Source organism: Neomonachus schauinslandi, chromosome 9, assembly GCF_002201575.2.
Source record: "Neomonachus schauinslandi chromosome 9, ASM220157v2, whole genome shotgun sequence".
Lineage (NCBI taxonomy): Eukaryota > Metazoa > Chordata > Mammalia > Carnivora > Phocidae > Neomonachus > Neomonachus schauinslandi.
In genome coordinates, this window is record NC_058411.1 from 104870386 (window position 1) to 104893151 (window position 22766).

General features: G+C 41.0%; 1 protein-coding gene across 1 annotated transcript in view; it reads left to right on the forward strand.

The window, feature by feature from the left end:
• The window catches only part of ZWILCH (zwilch kinetochore protein), a 34046-nt gene that overhangs the window by 8110 nt on the left and 3170 nt on the right, over positions 1–22766 (forward strand). Inside the window, exons 4-16 of the mRNA XM_021693995.1 lie at positions 1071–1189; positions 4464–4663; positions 5838–5908; positions 6699–6854; positions 8123–8194; positions 12292–12385; positions 12905–12954; positions 14447–14552; positions 15081–15160; positions 17122–17278; positions 17803–17831; positions 19705–19841; positions 21232–21327. Of these exons, the coding sequence (XP_021549670.1) occupies positions 1071–1189; positions 4464–4663; positions 5838–5908; positions 6699–6854; positions 8123–8194; positions 12292–12385; positions 12905–12954; positions 14447–14552; positions 15081–15160; positions 17122–17278; positions 17803–17831; positions 19705–19841; positions 21232–21327 (1367 nt within the window). The remainder of the gene's footprint in view (positions 1–1070; positions 1190–4463; positions 4664–5837; positions 5909–6698; positions 6855–8122; positions 8195–12291; positions 12386–12904; positions 12955–14446; positions 14553–15080; positions 15161–17121; positions 17279–17802; positions 17832–19704; positions 19842–21231; positions 21328–22766) is intronic.

Genomic DNA, 22766 nt, shown 5'->3' on the forward strand with positions numbered 1-22766 from the left:
ATCAGTAGAACTTACAGCATGAATTTTAGGTCGATGGGTATTAAACAGAAGAAAAAAATGACATTTTGGGTACCACCAATTCTGGGAACTCTTTGGAAAGCCAGGCCTAGAAGGGACTGAGATCTGTGATCTGGCAAAAGAAATTCAAAGTTGGGGAAATATCTGGGTCTGATACCTATTAAGCGGACGGAGTATTTACTGCTCGAAGGCTTAATTAATGGATAAGATCCTGAGTTTTGAAGTCAGACTGTCTAGATTCAAATGTTGCAGTTGCCATTCACTGGCTGTGATTCTAGGCAAGTTATTTAGCCATTTGCTACCTCAGTTTTCCCATCTATAAAACAGAGTTAATGGGGCACCTGGGTGGCTCAGTTGGTTAAGCGTTCCACTCTTGGTTTTGGCTTGGGTCATGATCTTGGGGTCGTGAGATTGAGCCCTCTCCCTCTGCCCCCCTCCCGAAAATAAGTAAATAAAATCTTTTTAAAAAATTATAATAGTATCTATTTCAGGGTTTTTATGAAAAGTAACAGAAAACTTAGAACAATAGCTGTACATAGTAATGCTCAGGAAATGTTAACTCTTGGGGTTATTGTTATTATTGGCAAGGCTGAACTATGTAATTACTTAAACATGGAGATATTAGAAACACATAGATTTCAGAACCCTGTAACACGAATGAGAGCTGCTAGTCCTAAGAGTAGATTTAAGGAGTAACGGCTGTGGCCCTTTGAGTTTTGGGAGTGAAAAATCAGGAGTCTCCCATGGGTTTCTCTTGGTGTTTTGTCTTTGGTTCATCATTTTATACATGTTGGAGCACTTCCTTTTCTAATGGCATCAGATGCTTCCTCTATCAGTAGCAGCCTAGATCATTTTCTTTTTATAGGACAGCGGAAATGCTTCTGATGGCAAGATTTGTTGGTACCAGACTGGTTTGTAGCTGTGATTCTTGCCATCACCCAGTCATTTGTGCTTAAGAGTTTGGAAACCAGTACATTATGTTCTAGCATAGTGAAGAATTGATTGGTGAGTGTTCTTTTACCTGACTAAATAATTAAAAAATATTTTTTAAGCCTTTGGACAAGGAAGAAACAAGTCATGTTGAAGAACCACAATGTGAAGAAACGGTTATTTCTGATTTCTCTACTGGAGAGAATGTCGGACCACTTGCTTTACCAGTTGGGAGAGCAAGGTAAGTTTTTCTTAGCATCGGGCTAGGACGAGGGCTGAAGGCTAGGATTTAAATGAAAGCGCTCTTACCAGCATTGGGGAAAAAAATATGTATCTAGTCCAGGTCCTTCCCTCCCTTCTTCCCCCTCTCCCTAGACACGATACTCAAATCTCCAGGGATGGCTTTACTTGAATATCCTATAGGTGTCCCAAGCATGACCAAGAAGACCATGTTGTGGTCCCTTTCTCTACTTCCCCGTACTGTTTGTTCTTGCTTCTCAATTGTTTTCGTTGTATTTGGTTCCCCTCCAGTCTTTCTTCCTTGCTGCCGCCAGAGATCTTCATAAATCACTGAAAGCCTGATTGTGTTGCTTCCTTGCTTAAAAATCCTTCGCCGGTTCTTGTTGCCTCATGATACAATCCAAATTTCTTTTGAATGACACATAAGAACCTTCACTGTCCAGTCCAGAGCTCCTCCACCAGGGGAGCCATTCCCAGTGGGCATTTGGAAATACGCAGGGATACTTTTTGGTTGTTACAGTGACTGAGGGCAGTGATTGGCCAGGGCTATGGCTAGTGAATGTCCTGCAGTGTACTGGGCTGTCCTGCACGAGGAGGAATTATCCCATCCCGACGCCAGCAGTGCCCCTGGTAGAAAGCCTGCCGCCCCCATCTGCCTGGCCAGCTTCACTTCCTGCCTCCCTACTGTGTAGCTGCGGGCAGCTCTCCCCAGCTGGCCCCCCTCGCCTCCACAACCAAAGTTATTGCCGTCAAGGAGTTCTGGAGGATATAGTCATATAAATAATAACATTGGACCGTAAGGACTCTAATAATAATATTCACAAAGTGACTCTCCTTCATGGTGGTTTTTGTTTGTTTTGCTAGGTAGAAGCTTGTAACATTTTTCTGTAGTTAAATTTATCAGTCTTTATGGCTTCTTGATTTTAAGTCATGTTTGGCCTTTTTTCTTTTCTCCCCGACAACTTAAACATTATTTATTGGTGTTGTTTTCTCCATCCAGTGTTTGTTTGGATTTATCCATATGCTTATCATTGCCTTGCTTTGCATTTGGAACCTTCCTTTTGGGATTACTGTATTTCCTTTCTGAAGTACAATCCCTTAGAACTTCCTTTGTTGAACATCTGTTGGTAATAAATTAAGTTTTCATCTCTGAAAAATTTCAAGATACATTTTTGGGCAACTTTTAATTTTGATACACTTTCAAATTTACAGAAAAGTTGAAGGAATAGCACAAGAACTTCTGTGTACCCTTGACCCAGATTCACCAGTTATTTACATGTTACTGCATCTGCTTTGTGACTCTCTCTCATTCCTCCTCCTCCTCGTCCTCCCCCACTCTGCCACCTATATAACATACTCCTATCACCCACACACATTTTTTTAAATGAAATATTGAGAGAATGTTGGAGAAACTGTGCTCCTTTACCTCTAAATACTTCACTGTGTATTTTCTGAGAACAAGTATATTCTCTTATGTAAACACAGAACAATGACCAAAATCTGGAAGTTTAACAGTTACAGTACTATTATTCATACTCATTCACAGGGTATGCAGTTTTCTTTTTTTTTTTTTTTAAGATTTTATTTATTTATTTGACAGAGAGAGACACAGCAAGAGAGGGAACGCGAGCAGGGGGAGTGGGAAAGGGAGAAGCAGGCTTCCCGCGGAGCAGGGAGCCCGATACAGGGCTCAATCCCAGTACCCCGGGATCATGACCTGAGCTGAAGGCAGACGCTTAAGGACTGAGCCACCCAGGCGCCCCGAGTATGCAGTTTTCTTAAGTATTCCAATGACTAATGACCTCAAGCATCTTTCATGTGCTTATTGGCTTTTTTTTTTTGCCCCAGCTTTATTGAATATAATTAACATATCCTACCTATTTCTTTTGCTTCATCTCGCAGCCTACTTTCCCTCCTACTGAACCTCTACCCTCACCCTATTGGACTCCCCACTTGTAGATAGCGCCATTCTCCTCACTTGCAGGTGCGTGTGTCTTCATCTGCCTGGTGTGCCCTTCTCCCAATTCTTCACTGGGTGAAATATTTATGTATTTTGCCACTTAATTTCCAGACTTTTGTTTCTGGGATACTGGGTATTGGAGTTTATAATTAGAAACGTACTTGGTCTTTGTCCACTGTTCCTGGCACAGAGTTCCTAAAGCCCTTAGAATTTCCTAAGTGAGGAGAAAGGGGAAGGTGTTTTTTATTATGTTAGTGAGGTGGCTTTTGGGGGCACCTGGGTGGCTCAGTCAGTTGAGTGGCCAGCTCTTATTTTCCCCTCAGGTCATGATCTCAGGGTCCTGGGATCCAGCCCTGCATCAGGCTTTGTGCTCAGTGGGAGTCTGCTTGAAGATTGATTCTTTCTCTCCCTCTCTGTCTGCCCCTCCCCCTGCTCACATGAACATGCGCTCTCTCTTTCAAATAAAGAAATCTTTAAAAAAAAAAATTAGGTGGCTTTTGGAAAGCCCCTAGGTAACTTGTGGCTTGGGGCAGAGGGTTGTCAGGGTACCAACCCTGTGATTAGAGGGTTAGAACACTCAGCCCCACCCCTACCTCCAGAGAGGGGAGGAGGACTGGAGGTTGAGTTCAGTCCCCAATGGCCGGTGATTAATCATTTCATGCCTATGTGACTAAGGCTTCATAAAAACCCAAAAGGAGAGTGTTTGGAGAACCTCTGGGTTGGTGAACAGGTGGAGATGTGGGGAGAGTGGCTCACTAGGAGAGGGCATGGGCTCTCTACACTCTTTCCCCATACCTTGCTCTGTGCATCTTTTCCATCTGGCTGTTCCTGAGTTGTAACCTTTTATGATAAAGCAGTGATCTAGTAAGTAAAGTGCTTTTCTGAGTTCTGTGAGTCGCTCTAGCAAATCAGTTGAACCCAAGGAGGAGGTTGTTGGAACCTCTGATCTATATCTGGTCAGTCAGAAGCACGGGTGACAACCTGGACTTGCCTTTGGCATCTGAAGGTGGGTGGCGATGGGCTGGGGTGCGTCTTGTAGGACTGAGCCCTTAACCTGTGGCATCTGATGCTGTCTCTGGGTAAATAGAATCAGAATTGGGTTGAATTGTAGGACACCCAGCTGGTGTCAGAAAATTACTTGGTATGAGGAAAAACCCCACACATTAGAGGTGGGTGCAGAATCTTAGTTGGTGACCAGAAGTAAGATCAGTCAGTGTCAGAATCGTAGATGCCCTTCATGATATCTTTGGAAAAGAAAACTTGGTTGATGGACAGTTTCTACTTACAGTTTATTCTTCCTATTCTTGTTTTCAAGGCAGTTAATTGGACTTTACACCATGGCTCACAATCCTAATATGACCCACTTGAAGATTAATCATCCAGTTACTGCCCTTCCTCCCCTGTGGGTAAGGTGTGACAGTTCAGATCCTGAAGGGACCTGTTGGCTGGGAGCTGAGCTTGTCACCACAAATAACAGCATTACAGGAATTGTCTTATATACAGTCAGTTGTAAAGGTGAGAGCTCACTCATCTTACATTTATGGAGGGGGGTGTGCATTTATTTATTTGTGCTGTTACTGTGTTGTGGTTTTTACTGAAAACATGTTGTGAAGAGGGAAGTGCACACAGTGGAACTTGTTAGCCACCAGGAACCTACTCTGGTGTGTAACTTGCGGCATGTAGGAGGTATTCCAGAAACAGATCTCCAGAAATCTGAACAGGAGTTTGTTGCTTTTTTTGTTAGTTTTATTTGGGTTTCATTTGGTTTATATGTGTGTATTTTTGGAAATTTTCATTGGAGGATAAAAAAATGGAATATAATGACAATATAATTCCAATCTCATAGTAGATGTTTAATTATATTTTTGGTAGTAGGATTCTTCCTAAACTCTGAAATCAGATTTGTATCCAATGTGCAGTAAACCAAATCTCTGAGTCGCTGGGTTTGAAGCAGAGAAAGTTGTATAATCAGAAAGGCAGCCCATCGAGAGGGCAGGCAGGGGAGTATTCCCAAATCTGTCTTCCTGACTGAGCAAGTTTTATGATCCAAGGGGTTGAGATTGCATACATATTGATGAAAAGGGAGGGGGAAGTTTGTGACTATTCATGAGGAAAGATGGAGCATGCATATCGGGCAAACATAGGTAACATCTATCCCATGTTCACTTTGGGGTGGAGATTAACACCAGAACAAGGCATGACTCAATCTCTGACACCAGGAGGTTATCTTAGGACAAGGAGAAGGAACTATGGGCATGCTCCATGAGCCCGTGGAAACTGGATGATGGGGTCTTGGGCTCATTATCTCGGGTAAGGGATGCAGAGCCTTGCTTGTTCATAGGCTGGAGCCATATCAATGGACCTTGAGTCCAGGCTTCCGCAGAGACAGCCAGTGGGGTCTCTGAAAAGACATAGTAGCTGATTAGAGAGAAACAGGTCTCTGAAAACCAGCTTTAAATTTTCTGCTGTGTTTCAACCTCATTAACTCAACGGGGCATGGTTTCAGTATTGACCTCTGTTCCACTTTCCTTCCTTTGTCAAGATGTCATCTGGATTTAAAATTTAATGTCGTCTGTTACTAGTGTGAAGTTGTGGTACCCTCAGAGTTTGAGGGGTTGTCATTTTCCAACTCTAACAGTCTAATTTTGAATTGTACCTTTAAAATTATTTTTTCTTTTATGTCTTACAGCTGATAAAAATTACTCTGTAAATCTTGAAGACCTGAAAAGTTCACATAAGAAAAGACATCACTTATCTACGGTAGGTATTTCTCTCTTCTGCTCACATTAGTTTCTTTAGACTGTTATGGACCTGCCTCCCTAGTTCAGTGGGTTTTTTTTCACTCCTAATACGACTACGTGTTGTTGTTGTTTTTTTTTTTTTGGTAATATCAAAATCTTTGTGTTGATTTTCATTTCAGCTTGACTGAAAATAGATTCTGCCTTGCCTTTTATTTTTTTTATTTTTTTTTTTTAAGATTTTATTTATTTATCTGAGAGAGAGAATGAGATAGAGAGAGAGAGCATGAGAGGGGGGAGGGTCAGAGGGAGAAGCAGACTCCCCGCTGAGCAGGGAGCCCGATGCGGGACTCGATCCCGGGACTCCAGGATCATGACCTGAGCCGAAGGCAGTCGCTTAACCAACTGAGCCACCCAGGCGCCCTCTGCCTTGCCTTTTAGCCAGGCTTTGTAATGAAAAAGAATTGTATTATTTTTCCATTTGGGATAAAAGTATGGCACTATTTCTTCTGCTGGGAAAAAAACCAAGGTAGTTTTTTTTTTTTTTTAAGATTTTATTTATTTATTTGAGAGAGAGAATGAGATAGAGAGAGAGCATGAGAGGGGGAAGGGTCAGAGGGAGAAGCAGACTCCCTGCTGAGCAGGGAGCCCGATGCGGGACTCGATCCCGGGACTCCAGGATCATGACCTGAGCCGAAGGCAGTCGCTTAACCAACTGAGCCACCCAGGCGCCCAAAACCAAGGTAGTTTTGATAACGGGCCTCTGGCCACGTGAAAGCGTAGCTAATGGTGGGCGGATATGCTCTTTTCAGGTAACAGCCAGGGGCTCCGCCCAGTATGAGCTCTTTAAGTCCACAGCCTTGGATGATACACTTGCTGCATCACAAACTACAATCACTTTGGATATTTCGTGGAGTCCTGTGGATGAGATTCTTCAAACCCCCCCACTTTCTTCAACTGCAGCTCTGGTAAGAGTGAACCCTGTTTTGTGTAGAGTTTACTCAGTGCGGATTTACTTTTAACTTGCTTGCTACTGGTGCTGCATACTTCCAGCCCCAGCACTGCTGGATGGTTCTGAGAGGCCCAGTTGACTCCTGAAGTCTCACTGGGGCAGCCAGTGGAGGTTTGGCCAGGTGACCTCATCTGTCAGTTGCCCACAGTGGCCATTATGTAACTTTAGAATTTTCTAGCCATTAATAAAGTCTCTTGAGTTGGGATCCAAGTGAAATCATCAAAGTGACTTATTTCTGCTATTCTTAAAAGATTGCAAATATTGGCAACACATCAAGAACCATTATACTATTAAGGCTTTTCACCTTATATTTACATTTATAAGAATCTGTCTTAAGTTAATCGGAATTGGTAGCAAAAATATATGTACAAAGATATTCCACACAGTGATAATAACTGTGTCCAAAATATTAAAAACAAACCTGTTTAATAGGGAAGTGCTTAAAATAGACTTTCCTGGTGAAATATTATACATTCTTTAAATATCATGATTTAAAGTGTCTTTAATGATAATAAATGCTTATTGTTAAGCAAACAAAAGAAAAATAGACAAAATAATATATACAGTAGGATCTCAACTATGTTTTTGAAAACTGTGTACACAGATGCCTGGATAGTGTTAATTGTGGCTCCCTTGGGGTCGTGGGATTATGGATAATTATATTCTTAATGCTTTTCTTTTCCTGCAATAGGAATTTACATACAGTGGCATTTACTTTTTTCCCCTTTTATCCCCCCTTTTTTTAAGGTTTTAGAAAGTTCCTAAAACTTTGACCTCTGGCTAAGACAGCACATTGTTGGTTTAGCTAGAAGGAGTCTATTGAACATATTTATTAGGGGGTGGTTATTTTTGGTATGTGGTAATGCTGAGTTTGTCACTGGGTGTTAAGATGTATTTATTTACATTTCTCCCACTTTCTTTTGGAAATTCAGTGGGAAAGGGCAGGAGAAGAGGGTATGAGGAGAGCAATTGTTCCAGGTAGGCACAATCAGGGTCTAGAGAGAGGCGTTGGTAGCATGAGTTTAGGTTACTTATTGGGATGAACAGGATCTATGGTATCTCTGGGGGTGATGTTCTAAATGGAGTATTACCTACTTATTCAGTTCATTAATGCTTTATGAAATATATTTTTTAATGTGTGGGGAGTTTGAAATGCAAGTAACTGTGACAACTATGCAGAGAAGATGGCATTACCAGTGAAAACTGACTTTGGGAACTTTTTAGAATATTAAAGTGGAATCGGGAGAGCCTAGAGGTCCTTTGAATCATCTTCAAAGAGAACTGAAATTTCTCCTTGTGAGTATCCTTCTGGAATTTGTGACTTGTATTAAATTTTATGTTTTCATAAAAATGTTTGTTAATATCATTGTTACTTTGTTTTGTGTTCAAGATTTATTCCAAATGTTACGAATTCAGTAGATACTCTCGGCAATTTGGACAGTATGATTTTACTGCATGGTAGTTGTCCTTATAATCACAGGGAGCATTAGTTAGTTAAGAGCTACACTTCTTCCCCCTTTTTACTGGAGTATTCGGTTTCTTTTTTTTTTTTTTTTTAAGATTTTATTTATTTATTTGAGACAGAGAGAATGAGAGACAGAGAGCATGAGAGGGAGGAGGGTCAGAGGGAGACGCAGACTCCCTGCCGAGCAGGGAGCCCGATGTGGGACTCGATCCCGGGACTCCAGGATCATGACCTGAGCCGAAGGCAGTCGCTTAACCAACTGAGCCACCCAGGCGCCCCTGGAGTATTCGGTTTCTATTCATACAATGGATTCCCCTTTTTTTAGGTGGGTCAGCTGCCAATTTATTCCAAATGCATGTATAATCTGCTTATTGATAACTGGGATTTTGATTCATGCTAAGGATTAGTGAGCACGTGTTTCAAGAATTTTATGTCTCAGTGAGTTTTACTCTATTCTACAAACTGAATCTCAAGGGGGTGCCTCATTTTAATGCAGTAGAAATTTGAAATGTCCTAGCCTGGCATAGAGAACCATTTCTATCCAGTCACTGCCCTACTTACTTTTTTTTTTTTAACAGCTTTATTGAGATATAAATTACATCCCATAAAATTCACTTGTTTCAGGTGCACATTTCAGTGGTTTTTAGGATACTTACAGAGTTGTACAACCGTGGCCATATATAATTTTGGAGCATTTTCAACAAAAGAAACCCGTACCTATTAGCAGTCACCTCCCAGCCCCCCCAGCCCCGCGGCCACTAACCTTTGTTAATACTTTGTTGTACTTTGTTCCTTTTTATCGGCGAATAGCATTCCATTGTATAGCTATACCACGTTTCGTTCATCCACTCACCAGCTGATGGACGATTCTGTTGTTTCTACTTTTTGACTATTATGAATAATGCTGCCATGAGCAGTCTTGTACAAGTTTTATGGGACATATGTTTTCACATCTTTTGGGTGGAATTGCTGGTCAGTGTGATAACTGTGTTTAAGCTTTTGAGGAGCTGCCAAACTATAACTGTTTTCCAAAGTGGCTGTACGATTTTACATTCCTACCAACAGTGTGTGTTCCAGTTTCTCCATATCCTTGCCAACACTTGGTATTGCCTTTTTATTATGATTATTATTAATTATTTTCACCATCCTAGTGGGGATGAAGTGGTATCTCATGGTTCTGAGTTGCATTTGCCTGATGGCTTACTGACTTTGAGCATCTTTTCATGTTATTAGCTCCTACTTACTTCTTTAGCTTAATCTCACACCCTACTTCTACTCCCACTGAACCCCTAACCCTGGCCTGCTTATTGTACCTTGGTCCTGTCACGCTGTCACTTTGTGGTGAGTGCGTCTTGCTCTCCCTAGCATGCCCTTTCCCTCCACCCCCCCCCCAACTGGTGCTGGATGAGCTCTCTGTGACATCCTCACCTAGGATGATTGCACTGATCCCTCAGAATGGCTAATGCTACCTGTGCTTTGTGCTGCGAGAGCGCTCTACTCACACTTCCTGTCAGAGTGTTTATCAAACACAGTGATCTGTTTGCTTCTCTGTCTCCCCTCCTAGACTTGAGTGACAGGTACTCTGCCTGCAGCATCTAGCACAGTACCAAGCATTTCTAATATTTCACCTGCGATTATTATTTCCCTGTTTGTATACAACCTGGTATTTTTTTCTCAACTTTCTCTCTGGAAAGCTCCTCTTTCAGGACCCTTCCTGTGGGCTTCCATCACACTTCTCTCCTCATGTCTCTGCCCTTCTCTCTCCACACCCTGGCAGAGAGCTTGTCACTCAGTGATTTGGCTAATGCCTTTCTGAGGGAACTCCAGACTTTCTTCTTCAAGCTGATACCATTCCTCTTCCTTCCCACTTCCACCAAATTATTTCCCAGTTGAGTAGAGGGCTGTTGCCTCAAACAGTATTTCCGAAATGAAACTTGAGATCTTCTCCGGACAAGATCCTCTCAGAGAAACCACCCCTCCCCCCCATTTCTGTCTGTGGTTCCACTGTTCCTTCAATTTCCCAGGCTAGAAACCTTCTATTTTAGTTTAGTAAGAACTATTGCTACCACCACACTAACACGGAAGGATGTTTTCTCCTTCCAGGCCCTGGTTCTTGGTCACGCTGCTTCGAAGAATGAAAAGGTAGACAGACAGAGTGGTGGGCAGCAAAGCAAGGTTTATTGAGTGATAGTACAAAGCTCCCAAAGAGGGAGGGGACCCGAGAAGGTGGCCGCCAGCGTTTCTCAATCTAGGGATTTTTATGGGCTTGTTAGCTGGCTGTTTTAATCTGACTAACCCTCCCTGCACCTGTCATCCAATCAGATTTTTGTCCCCTATCTATCACATGGGAAAGAGTGGAGGGCTCCTTCCAAGGTGGTGTAAAATCCTTTTAAGGGTGGTTTCCTCTTACGGCAGGGCCCCTTGTTCCTGCCTGTCTGCCTTCCAACTATCCTTCATCATAACCACCACAACTGGAAGCTGCCATTGTGTGCCAAGCAGGTGGTGCTGGATGGATCAGTTATTTTGCTGGAGACATCAGCAGTTGCTAAGTGGAAGACCTGATTCAAATACATGTCTGTCATTCAAACGCATGCCTGTCCATCTGACTTGAAAGTCCATGTTTTGTGATAACCTCCCTTATCAATTCACAGAATCTTAGATGGCCATAATCTCTTCCAAGCTCAGTCCCCTGTACTTTTGTAAATAGCTAGGATTTTTTCTTTTATTTTTTCCACATCTCCCTTCCTCTCTCCCTCCCTTTCTAATAAACTGTTCTTTTTTTCCTTTAAGCTTTTTCTCACTGCCCATCTTAGTTAAAGCTCTTATCACCTGCCTCCTGGACCACTCTAATGGTCATTTATTGTTTCTCAACAGGGACACTATGGGCGTTTTAGGCAGAACCATTTTTTGTGCTTTGGGACCATTGTACACATTGCAAGATGCTTAGCATCCTTGGCCCCTACCAAACTAAATACTCAAAGTGCCCTTGTACCCCCAGTCATTGTGACACCAAAACTATCTGCACATTTTTCCAAAGACCCCCCCCGGGGGTGGAAAATGATATCACCTCTATTGAGAAACATTGTACTTTCTCTTCCTTAGAATCCATCCTGGGTATTTCTAACACGAATTCTTAACAACTTGATCATGTCATGTTCCTGCCAAAAAATCAACAATGGCTGTTGTCTTTCATATGAAGTAAAAAAATCTTTTCAGGCTTTAAGATATGTCTAGCCCCTGTTCCTTCTAATCTCATTTCCCACTGTTCCATAGGTGTTTTCTCCACCACGGCTGGACCTCGCCCCACCCTCTTCATGTTATTCCTTGCTCCGTCCCTGCTGTGCAGCTCCTGGTCCCCACATTTGCCTGCAGCTGATGTTTCACATTGTGCCCCTGGCTATTCTGGTCTCCCTTTCCTTTGGTGTAGATACTGTATGTGTTGGCATATACATTTATATTATTTTTATATAAACTTCCATTCAGTTTCACGTTTTTTTGTTGCCTGATTATTGCACCTGGATTATCAGTCCTTTTTAACCAAAATTACAAGTGTCTTCAGGGCAGGTTCATTAGTCTGGAATCCTCGGTAGCACTGACGCACGTGGCATCACCCTTAGAACGCCATCTTTGGTACCAGACTGCTGGGTGTGTGTCTTGGCACTGTCATAATGTGTGATCCTGAGCAAGTTACTTTACCTCTCTTGGCCTCAGTGAAATGGGGGATGATGGTAATATCTGCCTGATGGGGTTTTTGTGAGGATTAAATACCATTCTACATATAAAACACTTAGAACTGTTCCTGACATGGTTAAATGTTCAAGAAATGTTATAATGACTGGTATTATTATTAAATATATTCCTACTGATTAAACTATCTTTTTTTTGCTAAAAAATTTTTGGATTTCTTTTTTTTTTTAATCTCCCTTAGGTTTTGGCTGATGGTTTGCGGACTGGTGTAACGGAATGGCCTGAGCCTCTGGAAGTAAAATCTGCTGTTGAACTTGTGCAGGAATTTCTGAATGGTCTTTATTTTCCTAACTCATGCTCTGTATATTGTTGATTTTTCTTAGTTGAGAATTTATACTTTCTAAATTTAAAAATAAGTTGTCTTTCTAGGCTTGGTATTCTTTTTGGTTGGGAAATTTATAAAGCTGTGAGGTCTCTCATGGTCAGAGGGACAGATTTGTTCTGAATTACTAACAGTAGAGGTCTAAGTAATTTTAAGAGTAGTATTGAATTTAAATTTTATATACCACAGCTGTATTTGAGATTGTAGGAAAAGAGGGATGGAACAGAAACCTTTGAGCACCTACCATGTGCCCATCGTTGTGTGTCAGGGGCTTTCACTGTATCTCAGTTCATCCCTGTACTCCCACCTGGTGGGTGTACATCATAACCTCCAGTAGAGTCAAGTAATTTGCTAAAATCCCTGGTTATACTTCTACTGTCCTCATTTACCATTGGAAAATAGGATTAGGATGGAAATAATTTAGAAAGCAGAAAAATAAAATCTAGAGTTAACAAGCTTTTCTACTTTCTAGACTTAAATAAGCTGGATGGATTTGGTGATTCTACAAAAAAAGACACAGAGGTAAGCAATTCTTGTCAGTTAGAAATGTGCACTGAAATAGCTTTTAAAATTTGGTTGTACTGTTATCCTTCATGTCCTACTATTTCAAGTGGATCTGGTATAGCTAAGGCAGCATTTTTTATTTTTAATTTTATTATGTTAGTCACCATACATTATATCATTAGTTTTTGATGTGGTGATCCACGATCCATTGTTTTCGTATAACACCCAGTGCTCCATGCAGTACGCGCCCTCCTTAATACCCATCACCGGGCTAACCCATCCCCCCACCCCCTCCCCTCTAGGACCCTCAGTTTGTTTCTCAGGTCCATAGTCTCTCATGGTTCATCTCTCCCTCCAATTCCCCCCCCCCCATTTTTCCCTTCCTTCTCCTAATGTCCTCCATATTATTCCTTATGTTCCACAAATAAGTGAAACCATATGATAATTGACTTTCTCTGCTTGACTTATTTCGCTTAGCATAATCTCCTCCAGTCCCATCCATGTTGATGTAAAAGTTGGGTATTCATCCTTTCTGATGGCTGAGTAATATTCCATTGTATATATGGACCACATCTTCTTTATCCATTCATCTGTTGAAGGGCATCTCGGCTCTTCCCACAGTTTGGCTATTGCGGACATTGCTGCTATGAACACTGGGGTGCATATGGCCCTTCTTTTCACTACATCTGTGTCTTTGGGGTAAATACCCAGTAGTGCAATTGCTGGGTCATAGGGTAGCTCTATTTTTAAATTTTTGAGGCACCTCCACACTGTTTTCCAAAGTGGCTGTACCAACTTGCATTCCCACCAACAGTGTAAAAGGGTCCCCCTTTCTCCACAACCTCTCCAACATTTGTTGTTTCTTTCCCTGTCCATTTTTGCCATTCTAACTGGTGTAAGGTGGTATCTCAGTGTGGTTTTGATTTGGATTTCCCTGATGGCTAATGATGATGAACATTTTTTCATGTGTCTGTTAGCTAAGGCAGCATTTTAAGGGTAGTTTTTTGTTGGTCTTTAATGTCAGCACTGGTGATTGTTTTACCTAAGAACTAAGAAATGCTATTGAAGAGAACTAGTACGTACGTATTATTAATTGATCAACTGCAGAGAAACAGAAATGACCAAGTCAAGATGCTATTAGATGGTATTATTATACTAATATACTATGAGATGATATGTTAATATGCCTTTCCTGGTATCATTAAATTAAGCTAAATAGGTTGTCAGTTGATGAAACAGGAAAATGGAGACAAATGTCATTTAAGTATTTTTGCATTGAAGGAAAGTTGAATGCTTGCTTTTAGGCATCACACTTGTATAACAACTTTAGGGGTCCCATTTTTCACTGTCGCTTGATTGATCTCTCCTCACGATTGAATGAAGGTGTAGAAAATTCATTCCCATCTGTGGATCCCCATTTTCTCAGAGCAGCATTTGAAAGCTCACTGGCCTTGAACTATTCCTTTTCTTGCTTAATAAACTGAGTCACTCTCTGACGCTGCTTTTTCAGACGGTGAAGCATGACACTGCTGCGGTTGATCGCTCCATCGAATGTCTCTTCACAGTACGGGGGGATCTGGATTTTGCTGAGCAGCTGTGGTTCAAAATGAGTGGTAGTAGGTGTCTGTCATGACTCTGAAATAAAATGTTTCCTGTCATTTGTTAGGTTTACTTTTAAGTCTTTGAAAATAATACAGGACTAGTGTACTACTAGTCTTGCGTGGAAGGCTCGTTCCTGTTTTCTCAAATTCATTTCAATAATAAATTGGCACATTCTACTCAAGAATTGTACTAAGATAAGGCAATTCATAGAGTCTGTTCTTCTCTCCTGCCTTGAGTATAAGACGTAGGTGGCTTTTAGATTACATTTATATGAATAAACACCTCCACCTTAGTGGCATTATAATTATTAGCAAAAGGAAAAGATATTCCTTAATATTGCACTGTGTTACTTTGTGACAGTGAGTTTACTCTCTTACTTTAGAAATGTGTTAAATCTTTTTTTTTTTGCCTTTAATTTCTTTCCCCTTCCCCCACCTATAAAGTACAGATACTTCTATTTATTTGTCTATCCTTAAGATGGATGATATATTTGATGTGCAAAAATACCAGAAAAGTAATGTTGGACTGACTTGTTTTCCAAGGTGTGATTTCATATCAAGACTTGGTGAAGTGTTTCACATTGATCATCCAGAGTCTACAACGTGGTGATATACAGCCATGGGTAAGTTTAATGGTGTGTTAGAACACGTTTTCAGCTGCACAGCATAGGCCTGGGAACAGACTGCCTGAGTTTGAATCCAGCCCTGCTACTCTCTTAGCTGCGTAAGCTTGGGCAGGTTTCTTTACGTCTCTATGCCCCAGCATCCTCATCTGTACAGTAGAGGTAGGAAAAGTACCTATGTCATAGGGTTGTTTTAGGGCTTTAAAAAAAAATTTTTTTTTTAAGATTTTATTTATTTATTTGAGAGAGAGAGAGCACAAGCAGGGGGAGTAGCAGAGAGAGAGGGAGAAGCAGGCTCCCTGCCGAGTAGGGAGCCCGATGTGGGGCTCTTGATTTATATCAAGACCTGAGATCAAGACCTTATATCAAGACCCTGAGATCATGACCTAAGTCGAAGGCAGACGCTTAACCCATTGAGCCACCCAGGCACCTCATTAGGGCTAAATAATTTAATTCATGTAATGCAACTAGCACCCATCTCATAATTAAGTGTTCAGTATGTGTAAGATACTAGTACTGTAGTTGTTGCTGTGAATGATCATTCTCACATACTACTGATGAGAGCACAAATTGCGATATTCTCTATGAAGCAATTGTGGATAATACATTGAGATCCTCAAAATGTATCATGCATGCCCTTTAAATCATTAGTTTTTTTTCTTAGGATCCACCCTAAGCTCATACATAGGAATATGTGTCAAGATTTTATGTGTTAGAATAGTCACCACAGCCTCATTTATAGTAGCAAAAAGTTATGAATAACCTAAATTGCCCGTTAATGGACTAAGTAAATAATGATATGGCCTCATAATGGCATATGTGGTTGTTGCTAAAATGATGCTGACAGATGATATGAAGTGCTTACAGTCTGCAGTAAAAAGAAAGGACTATACATTATTGCATAAAGAAAGTAACTTTTGGAGAGAAAAACCTGGGAATAAATATACCAAAACGTTAAAGCAGTTGCCTCTGGTGCTAGGGTTACAAATGAGTTTTTCCAACTGCATTCTACATTTCTACACTTTATGGATTTTCCACAGTGTACTTGTGCTTTTACAATCAAGAAAAAGCTAAGTAAAAAAACTAGAAACCAAAAGATTCCTCATTTCATAGGAATTCTTTGAAATAGTGTAGCTGCCAATTCATAACTCCAAAACTTAGAAACTTTCATGGGCGTGCACAGAGATCCACTGCAAAGCGGAGGCATGTGAGTGCTGCCCCTCACTGGGCGGTGGTGGCTGTAGGCATTCTGGTTTTCTCACGCGACTTTCTGTGTTTGTGAGACGTTTGCCAGGATATCCCTGCCATGTGCAATGAGTGCAAACAACACGGAAATCATTTTTATTAAAACAAGGGAAACGCCAAAGGTTATGATGGAGCTTAGAGATGACAGACAGTGAGAAAATGTCCAGTATTTCACGTATCTTTAAAACGAAGTGTTTGACATTTGGTACATGCGTTAGATCTGTAAGTTCACAGCCCTTCTTGATTTGCAGATGATCTAGTTAGTATGTGAGATATTGTAGCCAAGGAGTGCCTTCTGATATATGTAGAGACCAGCGAGGGTGGGAGTTGTCCCAAAGTAGCAGGTGTTCTGTGCAGAGGAAGATGCTCAGTGTTGGGAAGGATGCCCAGGAGCACTTAATGAGCTAGGAGAAAGGGAGTCCTAGTTACAAAGCTTCAGAGGACCAACTCTGTCTTCTCTTTGGTGGAATTGTATCTGGGGGTGATCAGTTGAACCTCTTCATAGTTGCTTTGGACTAAAGCAAATCATATAGGAATGACACTTCAGGAATGGGCATGTTTATAACTTTTTATTCAAACAATTTATGGTATCAGTAGACTAAAAATGCACGCTTATCATTTTTAGCTCATAGCTAATGCAGTTTGCTTCTCTTTTGTTTATTGGATTTGTTTATATTTTTATTTATGGTACATATATATTTTTTTATTATTTCTAGCTCCATAGTGGGAGTAACAGTTTACTAAGTAAACTGATTCATCAGTCTTATCATGGAACCATGGACACAGTTGCTCTCAGTGGGACTATTCCAGTCAAGATGCTTTTGGAAATTGGTCTGGACAAACTAAAGAAAGATTATATCAGTTTTTTCATAGGTGAGTCCCTTTCCCAGCTCAAAAAATTAAAAAGCACTTCACAGTCATCAGCCGTAGGTATTCTCAGATGTTCTCTTTCTACTTGGCCCTAGTCATTTATAGCTCTGGCTTTGGCTCTGGTTCACTGGGAGATTAGCACTTCTGTTCTCTGACATTTAGTTTCCTTCTTGATAGAGATACTCGATTAAATAGAACTCTAGTTTTTGTTTGGTTGTGTTTTGAGTTCAAACATTTTGAGATCCTACAAGGTTGGTGTAGTAAATTAAAAAAAAAACCTTTTTGTGGGATGCTGTTTTAATACCCAACACTTGGTTGTTTTTATTAGAGGCAAGCTGTGATCATATTAGAGTAGTATTAATATATATTTAATGTATAACATGCCAGAAAATTTGGCCATTTCTGAGGAGCTATTTAGCTTGAGCATCCCATTTATATATGAACTCTGAAAAATTTTACTTAGGTTCCTTATCAAGTAATAAACAATACCCAAAGCTTACTTGCATTTATGTGTTTTTTCTTACTAGGTCAGGAACTTGCATCTTTGAATCATTTGGTGAGTTTGGTTTTTTATTTTAAAGTTGATTTTTCTTTTATTCATTCTACCTGTAGATACTAAATACCTATTTGTGCCAGCCGCTGTCCTAGGACCTAGGAAACAGGTAGATAAGTAGACAGATAAATAAATAACAGATAAAGTACTCCTTATTTTCATGAATCCCCCCTAGTCATTTCATTTGCCTGTTTTTTATTTTAATATGGTTTGACTCCAAACTTTTGACACAGTGGTCCTTAAGCTTGGAGAATCTCCTTGAAGGCTTATTGAATTGCTAATTCCTGGGCCCTAGTGACTCCATAGGCCTGGGGCTCAAGAATATGTCTTTTTAAACAAGTCCTCTCCTATTTCAAATGATTCTGATGCTTTTTCCTTACTGTATTCGTTTTCTGTTACTGCATAACAAATTACAGTAGTCCCCACCTATCCATGAGGGATTACCATGGGCAGTACTGAATCCTATGTATACTGTGTCTTTTCCTATACACACTTACCTATCCTAAAGTTTAGGCACAGTCAGAGATTAACAGCAATAACTAAAAATAGAACAATTCTAATGATATACTGAAATAAAAGTTATGTGGTGTGGTTTCTGTCTTTCTCAAAATATCTTACTATGCTCACCGGTCTTGTGATGTGAGATGATGCAGTGCCAATGAGATCGAGTGAGGTGAATGATGTAGGTGTTGTGACCTAGTGTTAGACCACTATTGACCTTTCAGGAGGACTGAAACCATGGAAAGTGAAACCTTGGATAAAGGGGGGACTCCTGGAGTATAAACTTAGAAGCGTCAATGAACACAGATGTATTATATCACAGTTTCCCGGGGTTGGGCATTCGGTACATTTTACCTGGGTCGTCTGCTTAGGGTTTCACAAGGCTGAGATCAAGGTGTCATCCCCCTGCTTGACTAGGGAAAAATCTACTCCTCAGTTCTCTCATTTGTTGTTGGCAGAATTCATTTCCTTGTGGCCTGATGACCAAAGTTCCCATTTTATTCCTAGCTATTGGCCCACAGCCAGTCTCAGGTTTTAGGGGTTGCTTGTGGATGGGCAGTTTGTTTCTTCAGAGCCAACAGGATCTCTAATGCTTCACCTTCTCTTAAAAGTCTCACCTGATTAGGTAGGTCATAGTGATGACCAGGTGATAATCTCCCTTTTGATTAATTCAAAGGCAGTCATCTAGTAAACATATCATGGAAGTAACATCCCATCATATTCACAAGTTCTGGCCTCACTCAAGGGGAAGGGATTATACAAGATGTGTACATCAGGCAGTGGGAATCTTGGGGGCCATCATAGAATTCCACCTACCATATTTACCATGGACTATTTCCTTAGGAGCTGTTCTTAGAAATAGGAGGTCTGAGCATTTTATGATGCTTGACATACATTGCCAAGTTTCTTTTTTTAAACGGTTGTACCACTTTACCAATAATAGATGAGTGGAAGCTTATCAATACACTTGATTAATTTCTTGGTACTTGTTACCTATTTTTAGAGGTGGACACTTCCGTCAACCCGGTAAAGGTATTGAAGTTAAGAATTATCTTGTGGATTTGCCAGTCATTCCATCTGGAGAGCTCGATGGGTGGTATTAGTTACCCCTCTCAGGCCTCCTTGGTAAGGCAGTTCTTGGATTTGTTTAGGCCAGAGAATGTAACGGTTTGCTGAGAAGATTCTCAGTAACGACTTCACGTATAGTTTAGTCTGAAGAATAATATTGAAAGGTGGTAAATTTCTCCCTGGCTGCCTCCATTTTCCCCCCCCGCATTGATCAAGCATCGTTGAGGTTTAGCAAGCATAGCAATCTTTGTAAAGATTGTTCTTGTTCTTTAACTCCCTATTTTGCTTATACTGTTTTTCATTCCAGGAATATTTCATTACTCCATCAGTAGATATACAAGAACAGGTGTATCGTGTTCAAAAACTCCACCATATTCTAGAAATATTAGTCAGTTGCATGCTTTTCATTAAGCCCCAACACGAGCTCCTCTTTGCTTTAACACAGTAAGTATTGCTCTCTTGTTCCCGTCACATGAACATGAATTCTCTTGTGAAATAGCTGGAACCGAAATTTGTGCAGTTTTTATTATCAGTTAGGCTGGAATCTGTACAGCGTGTCTTCACAGTAGCAGAAGGGTTCTCAATCCCTGTCGGAGGAAGGGATAGGCTTTGGATTCAGAAGGACTCAGGTTCGACACTTGGCTCTAGCACTTTCTGACTTCCTGAGGAAGTTTCCTTTCGCTGCATCTTGTTTTCTCATCTGGAGACAGGAACTAATAACCTCATGTGTTGGTTGTTGGGGTTAAATGATGGCCTGTGTATAAGTACCCAACACCTAATAGGTGCTTTATGAGTATTTCCTTTTCTTTTCTTTCTATCCTTATACGTTGGGGCCAAACGAATCATTGCTAGATCTCCATGTGGTAATTGAATGGAACCAACTATTATTACCATACCTCTGTCAACAGCGCTGCTATAATTTTAGAGATTCTGCTGATCAGTTTGACCAGAAACAGTTTGGAACTATCCTCTTACGTGGGTTGCTGGTGTCTTACGTGTATTTGAAGCCTCACATTGGAATGAATGAACCATCCGGGGGAAGGGCTGGCTTTTTCCCTGTGGAAGGAAATGTACCATGGCCTTTCCCAAAATCAGACTTTGTCTCCGTTGTACAGGGAAAAGTTTGAAATTATTGTTGTTTACAGAATCTAAAAGATTTATTTTCATTAAAGATGAATAGGGTAGGGTGCCTGGGTGGCTCATCATTGAGCGTCTGCCTTCGGCTCAGGTCATGATCCCAGGATCCTGGGATTGAGTCCCACATCGGGCTCCCCGCTTGGCGGGAAGCCTGCTTCTCCCTCTCCTGCTGCCCCTGCTTGTGTTCCTGCCCTCGCTCTCTCCTTCTGTGTTAAATAAATAAAAATCTTTAAAAAAAAAAAAGATGAATAGGGTAAATGAGTTAACTCTTTAATTCCCCAGAGTCTGAAAACCATGGAAGCTATATCATTGTTTCTCTTTTGCTTTTCTTTTTCTGATAACCTCTTTCTCCCCACTCATGCCTTTACTTTGGCTCAACTTAAGTATATTTTATATTTGTGAGAAATATGTCTTCTATTGATTTTTAAAAATTGGAGAAAAAAATTGAATGAGATTTCCTTTTAGAGTCAAAAGCGACCTAACTTTTGTGTCGGGGGAGGGGGCATTGTTTTGTTTGTTTACTTTTGTGGCCCTGAAATTATTCTTTTGTTGTTGTTTTGGTTAGTGGTACTGGATGAAAAGTTTCCCATATGAGCTTTAGATTACCAGAAAGCCTTTATCTCCAAGGGACATTTTTTTTCCAAAAGAGGTCCATTTTTGTTGTTGTTGTTGGTTTTTGTTTGTTTGTTTGTTTTAGATCCTGCGTAAAATATTACAAACAAAATCCTCTTGACGAGCAACACATTTTTCAGCTGCCAGTCAGACCAACTGCTGTAAAAAGCTTATATCAAAGGTCAGCAATTTAGTAATTAAATTATACTTTAAAGGGGGGTGCCTGGGTGGCCGTCTGCCTTTGGCTCGGGTCATGATCTCAGGGTCCTGGGATCAGGCCCCCATGTCTGGCTCCTCATTCAGTGGGGAGTCTGTTTCTCCCTCTCCCTCTTCTTCTGCCCCTCCCCCTACTTGTGCACGTGTACTCTTTCTCTCTGTCTCGCAAATAAATAAATCTTTAAAAAAAAAAATTATACTTTAAGCCTGGCTATAATTCCTGGGCAGTTTCTGTGTCCTTCCCCTGGGGATCTCATGACCAAGAGCTACTCCACCTCTGAAACCTTAATCATCTCTTTCTTGCTCTTTGACTATCATCTGATAGGAGTTCCCCCTCTTTCTTCTCCCAGACTTTCTTTTGTCTTTTCTCTTTCTATCTGTGGACCTCTAGTCTTTCATTTTTTCTCTCAATCTGTAATTCCTTCACAGTATAGGGCAGAAAATATAGCCAGAAGGGAAATGACAGATTGGGAAGGAAGTGATCAGGGTAATGATGACAAAGTCAAGGGTATGGCTGTGGGAGTGAGAGGGTTTGGGATTGGGGAGGTTTGGGGACTGTGAGGCTAAGGTGACAGATTGGCCATCCACATAGACTCTGAGGTTGCCTCCAATGATGGTCTCCCTGACTCTTCCCTCTGCATGCAATGTACTTGAAATTTCTCTTCTACCCAAGCCACTCTGTTTATACCCTCCCTCAGTTTGGTTCCTTCTCGGCCAAACCTTGTCATTCCTTGAAACTGCTCTGGCAGAGGTCCCCAGTGGCCTCCTAATTGCCAAATCTGGTGGACAACTTTCTAGTAAAAGTATGTTTTAGCCCCTTGTGTCATTAGCTGGCCCACCAATTCTTTCTCCTTACAAGTAAGCACTTACAAGGTTGTTTGGCATTTAACACTATTCCTTTCTTGGACCTATCCCTTTGCTTCATTTCTGTGATGTAGCTTCTGTCTTAATTTTAACTATCTCTCTGGTGTACCTGCAAGACTGAGAGTAGATCTCTCTTCACGTTCTTCCTCTGCCTGCTTTTCATATGGGTTTTCACCAGAACTCCACCTTCTCCCTCCTTTTCTTCTTTCTTTCCGTCTTCCCTGGCTGATTGTATTCATACTAAAGGCCTCGCTTCCTCTGTGCTAATGATGATTCATAACTCATGTCTCTAGCTCCTGAGCTTCAGGCCGTGTTTCTGGATGCCTGTTAGATGTGAATGCCCAACGTCAGTGTCCCGTAGGTAGTTCGGACTCAAAACCCCAAATTTAGAATTGCAGCCTGTTCGTCTCTTCTTCCTCCGTGCCTCTCACATCAGGATTTCTCTAATGAGGGAGGGATCAGGGAGGAAGGAAATGAAGAAATAAGGAAGGAAATAACTCGGGCTTTTTTTTTCCCCTTTGATGTTTTTTCTTTCCTTAG